The sequence below is a fragment of the Thermobia domestica genome, chromosome 2 (genome assembly GCF_964235325.1).
Source record: "Thermobia domestica chromosome 2, izTheDome1.hap1.1, whole genome shotgun sequence".
Classification (NCBI taxonomy): domain Eukaryota; kingdom Metazoa; phylum Arthropoda; class Insecta; order Zygentoma; family Lepismatidae; genus Thermobia; species Thermobia domestica.
In genome coordinates, this window is record NC_137455.1 from 165,129,099 (window position 1) to 165,141,580 (window position 12,482).

Genomic DNA, 12,482 nt, shown 5'->3' on the forward strand with positions numbered 1-12,482 from the left:
TAGGTTAATTTTACTAGTAATGATATATCTTTTTTTTCAAACGCGAAAAATGTAAGTTCAAAAATTTCAATATTGCGAATATTAAAAAATAGCACTCGAAAATAAAACTATTCCAATTATTATCTATATATTAAAATACTAGATTTTCTTTTTCGATTTTCGTGTGGTCCGGCGATACAGTACAAATGCTTAATTCATTTCTATTATTGGGCTAGAAAATATTTCAAATCCGCTATTTTTAAAAATTTTTTAATGTTCAGTTTTGGCAGCACTGAGCGCGTGTGGCTGTAGCCTGACTTTGCTTTTGGCAACACTGAAACGAGTTGTGGTTGGAGTTTGGAGGTATTTTCTTTGAAGTTTTATAAGTTTGTGATGCGGGGATTTGGTTTGGAATAAATATTGGTTTTCCTCAGCCTCACAAAGCAACTTATGATTGCTTAAGAACAAACAAATACATACATTTGAGTACTAGCGAATAGGTTCATATCTCTATAGTAAAATACTTTTCAAACGATTGTACGAATTGTGTATTGTGCAACGCACATCGAAGTTCACGTGATGAGTTCACGTTATGTAAGAACAGGAGGTCGCTGAGTCATTGTCGAAGGACAATAGCTACGAGAGTATGTGTTGATTGTGTTAGAAAGCAAGTGAACTTCGAACTGTTGAGCCGCTGGAGCTGGATGGTTGTAGTTGAGACATTATAAGAGCGGAAATAGTAACTGTTAGAACTAAATTGGAGTATTGCCGGTGTGCCGTATGTAACGTTGGATGACAATTGTTTCGTGTTAAGTGAAAATGAAGTGCTTTATTTTATCAGTTTTTATCATTTTTGTGATAACTTTATGTGATGCTGCGTTTGAAACAAATCTGCCAGATTTCCCAGACTTGAATGAGATTCCAGCAGGGACTGTGGAAAAGGGAGAAGAGGCATTATATAAAAGGTGTCGTGAAGTTGGTGGAGAGAAAGCAGTCGACACATTTAAAGCTGCCAAAGATGAGTTTACGTCGTGTATTTTATCATACATTAATGTTACTCAAGTAAAAGAGGAAATAGAAAAAGCTACACCAACTGGTGAGTTAGATGCAGTGTTTAAAAAATATTGCAATATGTCAACGAATTTGCGATACTGTGTTTTGAATTTTACTTCAGAGGTAGACGTGTGTTTGAAAGGACCAGAACGCAAAACTAAACAAGTAGTAACAGATGTTACTGATTCATTTATTAATTTCGTTTGCCATAAAGGTGGAGATAGAATTGCCTTATTTATAGCAGAGGGTGGCCCTCAGTGTTTGGCGGACAATGTCGAGAATATTCAAGAGTGTGGTAACGCTACTGTGCAAAGAAACGTTCCAGATAGTATTAAAAATATTACTTCTTTAGATGATTTAGACATAGACGATTTAGAAAATATAGATGTACCATTTTTTGTTGTTGGTGAGAAACAATGCAGAGAATTCGATTTAATGCAGAAGTGCGTAGTCGAAAGTCTCGAAAAATGTAAAGAACCTACACCAGCAAATATTGTTAATAGTATGTGGACTTTCATTAGAAAGGCATCACCTTGTGACAAATATGAAGTTGCAGGAGTATCTTCTGCGAACATCAATTTTCCCAGTATGAGTGCAAATTTTGCAATTGTTTTAATGTGGTTGCTTGCCCGACACGTCTTGTAGGGTAGTGGTTACGTAAAATGTTCTATTACGTGTGATTCTACGTATAATTTTTGAATTGAACTAATGTTGATGTCGGCCGTATCAGTTAGTTCGACGCGCAGAAGTACGAATATTGACTCTTTCTAATTGAATTTTCTCTTGCTACAAGAACGTAGCAGTTGTTAAATGGCGCTGGTCAAGTTTAGGCACACTACATTTTGCAAGATAAACAGGTAAAATGCAATACTCTACATGGAAAGACGTGTTGATAAAGAATAAAATTTGGTAATAGTATACATGAGAACACCCTGATCTGCGTTTCTTCTGTGTTCTATTGCCACTTCTATATGAAATACCATAAATTTTCTACGTAGTGCAATAGTAAGAAGTATTCATGTGCACAAGACATGCGATATGTGTTAAATTCCCCCCCCCCACACACACACATAGTCATAGATAAAGTACAAGGGCACTACACATGCAGATATAAAGTACAGGTATGTTCCTTTTAATTTTCGTATTAGACGATAAATAAATAAAAGTCGCTTTGTTATCCCCTTTGTAAGTTCGTACATACTCAATGAATAATCCCTAAAAGTATGAGCATCCTGCTCCTTCGGGAACTGATGGAGCTTCATGTATATTATATCCTAAAATTTTTACAGGCGACAGAATTAAATATACGGAAGTTTCTAGAATGCTCGTCCGCACATATAGGTGAAGAGTTAGTAGCCAGGTTGGTTGCTTTCTTTATCAAAGCTCAATTCACGTACTAATGCCGAGCGAGTGGTAACGAGTGAAGGCGGGTTAGTAGTCAGGTTGATTATTAGCTTTATTACAACTCGATGAGGATGCTGACCAGCGTTCTAGAACCCTGCTAGTATTAAGTAATACAGCTATATTTTATATTTAGAACTGTCGGATTACTGGTTTAGAATCATCATAAGTGCTTTACGACGGTTAAAATGAGTGGGTGTATATGAAAGATGACTGCATTTGCTATATCGCCGGACCAATTTCAAAATCGAACAAAAGTACTACGTACGGTAATATTTGGTTGGACTACATTAAGTTACATTAGGCGCGCAGTTTTACTTTACGGATCCATAGTATAAGTAGTAGTAGTAGTAATAGTAGGAACGGGCTTGAAGCCCCGCAATAGTTGGTTGGATTCTGTTCTTGACATGAAATGGGCAAATTACGCTTTCCCAAATTTTTCTGTACATTTACAGTCTGTCACAGCTTGACATACACGAGCCATTTCTTTCGTGCCACTGTATCATAACAAGTGTAGCTACCTATCCGCGAAATAGTCCATACACCTCCATATACAGTGTCGCTTACATCAAAAAGAACTAACAAATACAACCACTTTCTTAACTTTTTCTATGCTGCCCTTACCTGCCTTTCACTGATTCTTCCTCACAAACTTAAATAAATTCTCCAGTTGACCCGGTAAATTTCCTAAAATTGGTCCAGCGATACAGCAGTTAACCCAAGATGACTGTATTAGACATATTCCGCCGGCGGAATATTTCTGCACACTGTAAAAAAGCTGTATTTTATGTTTACAAGTATAGCATTACTAGTGTAAAACCATTACGACTGCTATAGGAACTCGTATCACTGCGAAAACCCACGTATTGTCCATGCGCATAATCACCATCGCTAACGCGCCTACTACCCCTTGCCTCGTGGGTAAAACGTCTTCGTCCAGCCCTGGTTCGGTTAGCATTCGTGCTTTTTATTGACCACCTAGCACAAGTTGCTTTGTGTCTTTTGCACTGTAATTTTTGTAGTGTATGTTGGTACGCTGTATTTATACCTAAATCGTTATACAATAGCTTCTGGTGTCCCTCTTACATTTCACGTATGATCAATGGGGTATTGTCATGTTTTGGAGGACAATAAGAAGGAAATGAATGCAAGGATTATAATTTTTCAATAGTTATTTCGAGTGGTGTGCCTAAATTTGACCTGCACATGTTAAATATACGTATGCTGTTTACTAACTTAATGTTTGAAGATTGCTTCTTATTTATGCGGAACCTGATTTTCTGGGAACCAAAGTGAATATTATAAAGTGCCTAACGAAATTACACTCTGTGGTGTGAATTCCCATGCTATACAAAGATTTTGGATTGAACGTCCATCGTTTACTGTGAAAACACTGAAGGTGACAACGTCTGAAGTGTTGAAAACTATATGAAGTGTACTATATATGTGGAGACTGTATACTTAGGAAAACGGGTGTGGATACGTAGTAGAGGGGGTATGCCTTATTAACTAAAGAAGATGGATTATCTTCGGAACCATTTGTCATCGGAATTGGGAAAATTGTGAATATACATGAATGTTGTTGGAGAGCGGTATACGTGCTCTGTTGCTATGGAATAGGCAGTTGATATTTTCTGTTCTGTTTTATTTGTGCTATGGCGACTGGGAATTTGGTATACGGAAAGGAATGTATTAAATTCAAGCTAGAAAAAGTTTATTTTCTGGTTTTAAGCGAGTTATAGAATAATATCTGCGTACTTGCATCTTTAAATTCTGTCATCCGTATTTGTTCTTACATAATTGTTTGCTGTTAGCATAGTTGTGTTTGTAATCGTTAAATAGTTTGTTTCGTGTAGTTGGGATGTAAAAATATTGATTTATCTGTCAGGTAGCTGGTAGACCATGACAGTCCCAAAATAATGTTATCAGTTTTGTGAAGAATGAGAAAGTGTTAAGGTATCATTTTACCATCGGAAATTTTGTTTCTTTAATAATTAATACTCCTTTCACGTTGAGTTTTCTTTCTGTCATGGTTGATCTATTTGACTGTGGAACGCAATTACAATGTCATACGTCCTATAATGTTAGATACACAATGCTATAAGGTTCGTTCAAATTAAATTTTATTTTTTTTGTTGCACTTTCTGGTGTATAGTGTTCCGTACCCGAATGTCTTTAAAAAAAAAAAAAAAGTTTTGTAAGAAATAAATTGAGTTGGAGGGTAGTTCATGAAGTGAATCTAAACGAGATAAATTTTACTAAACTTACCTCGCTTCGTATGCTGTGTGTTCGGAATAGGAAAAAAGAATCAAACAAAAAGATTTGGTTGAAGAACTCAGTGGATAGTACACACTTCATTTTTCTTCGGTGGGTTAGCCCCGCGTAGCGTAGTCGCTAACACACTCTTCTTAGATGCGAATGGTCCCGGGTTCATTTCCCAGCGGGAACTGTCGGTCGAAAAAGTACAAAAAGCTTTTTCAAGCCAGCCACCCTGAGTGAATTTTCCCTTATGCACACCAGGCAAAAACCGGGATGATACTTCACATTATGTTCCCCGGCCGCTTCCTTCCTTCCTCCTCAAATTACCGGGCAGTGTGATCGCTGAGGGACGTCATCTCTCATCCAAAATACTTCGTAGAGTAGGAAATTAGTGCAAGATAATCAAAATTTGAAACTAGGTCATTCCACTTCAGTAATGAAATTTCTGTGATCGAGCGATGTTGGAAAGTAGATCAGTATTGTTGCAGTATTGTAGGTGGATTAAGAACGATATGTATGTTCACGATTGAGTTTGTAGCGTTTCTTCTACTGCAATTTACAGTAAGATGAAGTTCTAGTAAAACAGAAAAGACGATATTAAAGTTGATTCGGAGTGGCTTCACATTTTGGGATGCATACGGCAGAAGTTAGATTCGTATCAACTGATGCCACTATACAGGGAATACTATTCTGTCCAGAATTTTCTGTTCAGATTACTTCGCATGTTGAACTATCTGTGATTCTAAACATTCAGATCTGTTGCTGCGTGTTGCTCATATTTATGTGCAATTTATTTGTTTTTATAAGTGTTAAATAAATGAAGTCCACGTAGAAACTGTATAAACGTGATTTTTTTTTTTTTTATTTTTAAGTACTGAAGTTATCTAAAATTTGTACTTACAGTACATTTGCATACGAAGTTCAATACATAACTACTGACCTATTGTGATGTAATAATTTTCCTTTTGGAAAATTAATTTTTTTCAGTACTTTTGACTGCTGTCAGTTTTTTGTAAGATATATATTAGAATATTAATGATAAAGTATGTCAATGTTATTTACACTGTTGATTTATGGAATTTAAGCAGAATATGAGAGAACAACGTTTGAATTCCATATATTGACTAGTGGCAAATGAATTCGTTAACAAGGAGATAATACTCGTCTATATAATTTTCAACGAAATTTACATAATGTCTGACTGTTTTTGAAAATATGTATTTGACGATTGTTTGATGTGTTTCTGATTTTACTATCAGTTGTTGTGGTACAGACATATAGATGTCTTATGTATATTCAGGTTAATTTCACGACAGTTTAGCCAGTGATGTTCACAGTTTTTCAAATGCTTTCATAGTGATTTACATTTAATAAGTTTATTTAAGCCTAGTGCTCTGAATTTTTCAATTTTGTACCATGGATAATTTAAACTACTTATGTAAGGCTCTTCTTAACGTGTCCCATCGTAGATCTTGAATTTTTGTACGTAACATGGTAACAGTGAACAGTATGACAAGTTTAGAAATCAAGCTCTTAGTGCTTAAGGGGGCAGACTACTAAATATTTTTCAAAAGCTAACAATTTTTCTTTTGCCAGTTTTTCGTAAGTGAAAAGAGATAATGAAATGTAACTTACCTCATTAATAGATAATGTTATTCTACACCCGAAAATACGGATTGGAAGAATTTTCTATGGTAATAGTTAAGAACAGCTACTTCTCATCTCCCGTGCACGAGGATACATCTTACTGTTGCACTACCTAGACACCCTAAGTACAAGGGCAAGAACTCAGTCTATTACCTACTTTTTAACATCCTAGATAGTCATTGAATAATTCCTGAAAGTATGGCGTTTCTCGTCCTTCCCTAAATGGGAAGTACGGCTTCTTAACTATAACCTTTTCGGTGTTGCCATCCATAGAAATTACACTGTGACCAGAATTTGAATCACCCAAAAGTCTAAGTTATGGCAGCGTCTAGAAAAATGAACTCAAAGGCAATTGATGACCTATTATACTGCCTGTGTTCCTTGCTAATTACTTTTTAAATAATATTTTTATTTTAATTCTACTGATAATTAAAAGTTATTTATTTTGTACTCTTTATTACAAAATGCTTTTATCTAGTGACTTTTTTTTTAAAAAAACCAAGCAACCTACTTTCCATCTATCTGATAAGGCTTATTTTTTTCTTATGTTTGCTGTTCACAAAAATTCAAGATGATGTGTTGGAAACCATAAGGGAGAGACTTAACATATGTACCATTATCATTATTTGTGGCAAGGAAATGTACCTAGAATGGTTGATTCTGTACAAATCAAAGTTCCTTGCTTACAATAAGTATGTTAATGCAATTGAAAAAGTACTGAAGTGCATGATAATTTGTGAAATGTTTCACTGTACTTACTATAATTATTTGCGGTAACATGTGTATCCTTATATGAACTTCTTTTGTTTAGATTGCTGGTTGAGAAAATTAAGATGAAACTAGTATTAATAGACTTCAGTTTCATGGAATCTCAAATTTGTCAATGAATTGGAAGCTAGTATTAAGATTCAGAATTTCAATGCAGATCTTACTTTTGTAAATATTTCGTTAATTGACAGCTATTTAAAAAAGACATATTGTTGCGTTCATATTACAGTTATATACAAAATATGAATCTTTAAAACACTTTTAATTCTTTATACATATATGTATATATAATTTAGTATCCATGTAATCAGATATATTCTTTTTTCTCTATACCTAGGAGGCAAATGTCATGCTCGTTTTTATGGGCAAGATTGAGGTTTTTGTATGTGTATTTTATTCCAGATTTATTTTGCCCGTACTTCGAACAATTTTTTTTCAATGTTATTTGCATTCGTACGTTAGATCTTTTTTTACGAGAATACATTCAATATTTTTAAGTTTAAAACCAGGTTTTTTCAAATAGAATTCACTGCTCCTTCTTTTGTCCCTTCTTTCCGATATCCGTTAAAGGGAAATATGTAAAACGGGAAGTTTGTTTATTATTATTATTGCCATTATAGTTCAATTACTTAGACTGTTTCATGGATTTTTGTAATACGTACGAATGTGCAACGCTTCAAATTTTACGTAGAATTGAAGAATTATATACATGTATAATTTCTCTTATGTCGGGAAGTTTTCCGGTCATCCGTTGTATAAAGGTTTTCAGTTTGATGTACCATTTTTTTCTTTTGGGGATCACGGTGGCTCAGTGATAGTGTTTACCTCTGGTGCATGGAGTCCTTGGTTCGATCCCCGGCCAAGTTTTGAGGCGGACAGCATCGTGTCCATGGGTTTTCTCGGGATATTACAGTTTCCTCCCATGTTCTTATTCTATCAAATTCTTCCATCTTTTTACCTTAACCAAAATGGCATAATCGTGAGACGTTAAGCTGAAAGATTTAATTTACATTTTTTTTTCATTCGTTCCAGATGTTAGTATTTTATTGTTATTACTATTAGTATTATTATTTTGTAATCAACATGAGTTTCCGTCCATAAATGATTTAAAGAAGCCTCCAATGTAAAGGAGAAAGCTGTAGTAATTTTTAGACTTTTCAAAAAGGTTAAATATATGCAAAAAGGATCAAAGAGCATTGACGGTATTAAAGCTGAGTATGTCTTAAATGTAGAGGGTTACAGTGACAGGAACTAACAAACTAATCCTGTCGGTATCATTGTAGGCCAAAAACCTACATCGAGTATTTTGTTGCTTTTGAGTGTACACATGTTATTTGATTTTTACATGGTTATTTTAGTGAGCTCCTGTTATCCATGACTTCCATGTTTAGAATTGTTTATTGCAAGCGAGAAGTGTTTTCAAAACACGTGTTTTGTATTATTTAAAAAAGTTATTTAGTTCTACAGTGTATTGTATTTGTATATGGAAAGAATAAAATACATAACATTAATTTCTTTTTCTATGCTTGATAAATTCTAATGTTTGTGGCAGCGATATTACAGTTCGTGTGACCAATGATTCTTCTTATGTTTTTTTACTGCTCCATTTATTTATTAGTAATGATTCTCAATTTAAAAACACTTTATTATATATTGATTCAAATGAACTTTAGTTTTAATGACCTATGTGATGACAAAGTGACTTTTGCATTCTACAGTCGTTTTTTTGTAGAAAGGTGGAGAGTGAAAAGCCACGCACACTTCATTAGAAGGCCGTATTGACAGAAATAGAGAACAAAGCATGTTCATTTTAAACAAGGGTTTTAAGTGACCAAAGATTGTTCCATTTGTTTGGACTTTCAGATAAGCTTACAGGTAGAGCGCAGATGCGCATATATTTGTATATTTTCTTTGCAGATGGCTGATAAAATTTGCACACATTCATGACTATTCTTCGAAGTGGTATTAATTATTCAAGTCTTTCTGTTGGTGTGATTACCGTTTGGGTACAAATAACTGCCAGAGCACTTTTTTGCTTTGCGTTACTTCTCAAACTAAGAAGTATGAAGTGCAAATGTAATTTTATGTGGGTTCAAGAAGTGACTTAACTGTTCTAAGGAGCTTCTATTTCCATTTCACCATTGCGTTCTTAACAAGACTTGTGTCTTATGGGTAATGAGATTAAAAAATAAATAAATAAAATAAAAATTTGGTGAAGTAGTCAAAATTGTTTGACATGAGCTATTAGTGAATTATTATCTTTCTATGGATTTCGCAATTTGCATAGGTTTTCGACTTTATTTAGCATAGTTAACTTAATGGAAGTAGTGTATATAACATACGATTCACGAAACTATTTCTACAAATATATTGTATACTATTTTTACAATCATAATTATCCTTACAGTAAAGGAATTGTATGTGTATGTTCTCATTTTCTGCGTTACGGATGTAGATTCAGTAATTTAGATCCATGCAGATCTTAACAGGCCTTCTCAAGGAGCAACAGATATCTTTGAATAAACAAGACTGGGCAGTCTTTTCCTTAACTTGAAGGGCAATTAATGGTAATTGTAAATTATTTACAGCGTAAAGTTTTTACCTACTATTAATAGTAATTTCCCATGTACTTATGAACTATTTGACACATTCTTCTGTTCTGAGCGAATACTGATGTATCGTATATTTAGCATGCAACAATTAAGTTTAGTAATTAAAAGAAGTGAAAATGAAGTATTGGATACCCAACAGTCATTTCCTTTAGGATAAAGGAGACGGATGATTAATGAAAGACTTGGAAATAGTTGGTATCATGCAAGTACTAAAGTGCATTCAAAACTAGAAACAAATGGACAACTTAAAAATACGTGCAGATTTGTTTTGAAGAAGGGACTCTACGTCACAGTTATTGCGGTCACTCAGTGAGGGTCTGATCATAAATGTCATTTTAGCAACAGTGGATGGAGGGTTTCCTTGACAAAAGATCTTAACATTCCAATGTTGCCGCTAGTAACACGTGTTTTCAGAAGGAAGAAAGCTATTTTAATCTTTCGTTTCTTTGTGCGTGGGAGTGATTTCACACAGGCCACCCCTCCCCGCTTTCCAACATGAACAAACTGGAACGACAAACATCCGTTCAAATAAACCAATATTTAGAGATTCTCCTTTTCATTAAGAATCACAGGACAGTTCCAGATGATGACTTACCGGGATGCGCACGAAGTGGCAACAGCGTACCACGTGCTTCTCCAAACTTCAATTTGTTTCTAGTTTTGAATGCCCTTAAGCACACGACACGGCATTTATTTCCTTAATCTCCGAGTGAGTCGCAGCAGGTCAAGCCTAACGCCACTTAACAGCTGGAGTTGTGATGCTGGAATACTTTATAATCAGACTTTAGGGTCTAGTCCAGTGAATCAGTAAACTCTCCGCAACACACTGCTACATTTTACAATTGTTTGTCGTTACAGGCGCAAGTGCTGCGCAGGTCCGTGAAGAAATGTTTGCTGTTCATGGGCAAGATACGTTATATGCAACATCCAAAAGCTGTTTGAATCGCTTTCGTTCATAAAATTTCCGTGTCCAAGATGCTCCTTGCAGTGGGCAACCAGTCACAGCAAAAGGGGATGGCAAAGGTCGAGCAAGACTGGGATATAAGGCATCATGATATCATCAATGGCCTAACATATTCATCAGTGTTAAACCCTTTAGGGAAGGCTGGCTACAAAAAACTCGATGTTTGACCACCACATAATCTGATTTAAAAAGATTTACTCGATCGATATTTTATCTGCGAATCTATTGTCACATACAGCGAAACAGAAAAATGAGGTCAAATTAAAGTTCTCAGCGACTATATTTTACTGTTCTTCAAGCACATGAATATTATGAAGCTCCATTCATTATGGCAGGTGCCATCTATGGCTCGAAATTTTTTATACCAACAGGATTCCATGGCCTTCATGTTAAGACGCTTACAATACGTCCTTTTCGTTTACAGTTGTTAAAGGTCTAAAGCCTACAGACTACATTTTACGTGCCAACTTTGCAAATGAAATATTACTGCATGACAATGAAGATTTTCTAGATTGTGTCGCCTTCAGTGATAAATCGACATTTCGCCTAATGTTCGCATCTGGCGGTCAGCAAATCTTCAGATGGTGGTACAGTTACAACGAGACACCCCTAAATTGAATGTGTTTTTGTGCCATATGGCGGAAAGTTTATGGGCCTTCCTCGTCTATCGACTCGATGTGTGCTGTGTGACGAATGAAGACTTGTAGCAAAAACTGTTTAGGGTACTCTTTTACTTGATGTATTGTTTATAATTGTTCGTTAAATGTAATAAGGACTACAAAGCCTTAAAACGCCGATATTTCTCAGCAACAGTATTGGAACTAAGATGTAAAAAAAAAAGAGAGAAAAGTTTCCTTATAAAGTTATTGTTACAAGAACGATGCTATTATTATTCGACATTATAACTGCTACAATAAAACGAGTTACTAACCAAAAAATGTTATCAAATGTACAATAACCCTTTCGGACCCAGGTGGTCAGTGGTACACGGGTATGTCACTTTTTTAATAAGCTCCTGTGTGTATACAAATTAAGGTATCGGGATTTTTTTTTTTTTTTTTTTGCCAAATATAGTTGAACCCAAGTTGAACCATAGTTTATCATATTAGTTTCTTTTTCTTCTGGTTGTCGAATTTCTTTCTCAAATTTCAGCGCAGTCAAAAATTCGTGAATTTTCCTTTTTTACCCTGTGGTTTCCTTCGTTGAAGAGAGATCTTAAGATTTGTTAGGTAGATACCTTGGATGGATACCTAATTGATGGGATCAATTGGACGGGCCTACGAGCAATGTTGCAAACTAGGGAAATTAAAATTTCCCTAAATTGGGCAAAAAATGAGATTTTTTTTTATAAATCTGTGTCTATATGTCCGAGCGCCATTCAACTTACTGCCAGTCGAACACTGGTCCTTATTAAACAAGAGCGGATACAGATCGTTACAATGGGGTAATTAGGAGGCGCACGAAAAATTCGTATTTAGGTTCTAACCCTTAATTTTTCTAGTTTTCCCTATTTTTCTGTTTACCGTAATCTATTTTTTGTGATTAGAAGCTTTGTTTCTTAAATACCGCCATGATACTTGAAGGATATATTAGAGTGATACCAAAGTTTAAGGTGGTTTGTATCTGGAGCAGTGTTGCCAGCTACAGAAAACTTTAATTCCCGATTTTAGGGGGAAATTTTGGTAAAATCCCCTTTTTGTCTTATTTCCCTCTTGTTGGCTACATTGGAACAAACGCACCACTGTATGAAAGATTTGTTCTTGACCTACTCAACGCACCATAAAACGTTTCAATAGGAT

The 12,482-nt window shown here is 35.1% G+C and overlaps 1 protein-coding gene across 1 annotated transcript; it reads left to right on the top strand.

Annotated features, from left to right (window-relative positions):
• The first annotated feature begins 306 nt into the window (after window positions 1-306).
• On the top strand, window positions 307-8,618 carry LOC145677026 (27 kDa hemolymph protein-like). The gene has a single exon (XM_081747733.1). It carries the CDS (start codon window positions 799-801, stop codon window positions 1,675-1,677), a length of 879 nt encoding a protein of 292 aa, XP_081603859.1. The 5' UTR covers window positions 307-798; the 3' UTR covers window positions 1,678-8,618.
• The last annotated feature ends 3,864 nt before the right edge of the window (window positions 8,619-12,482 follow it).

Excerpts from the sequence above, each read along its gene's own strand:
- LOC145677026 (XM_081747733.1), top strand. The coding sequence starts at position 799 with ATGAAGTGCTTTATTTTATCAGTTTTTATCATTTTTGTGATAACTTTA.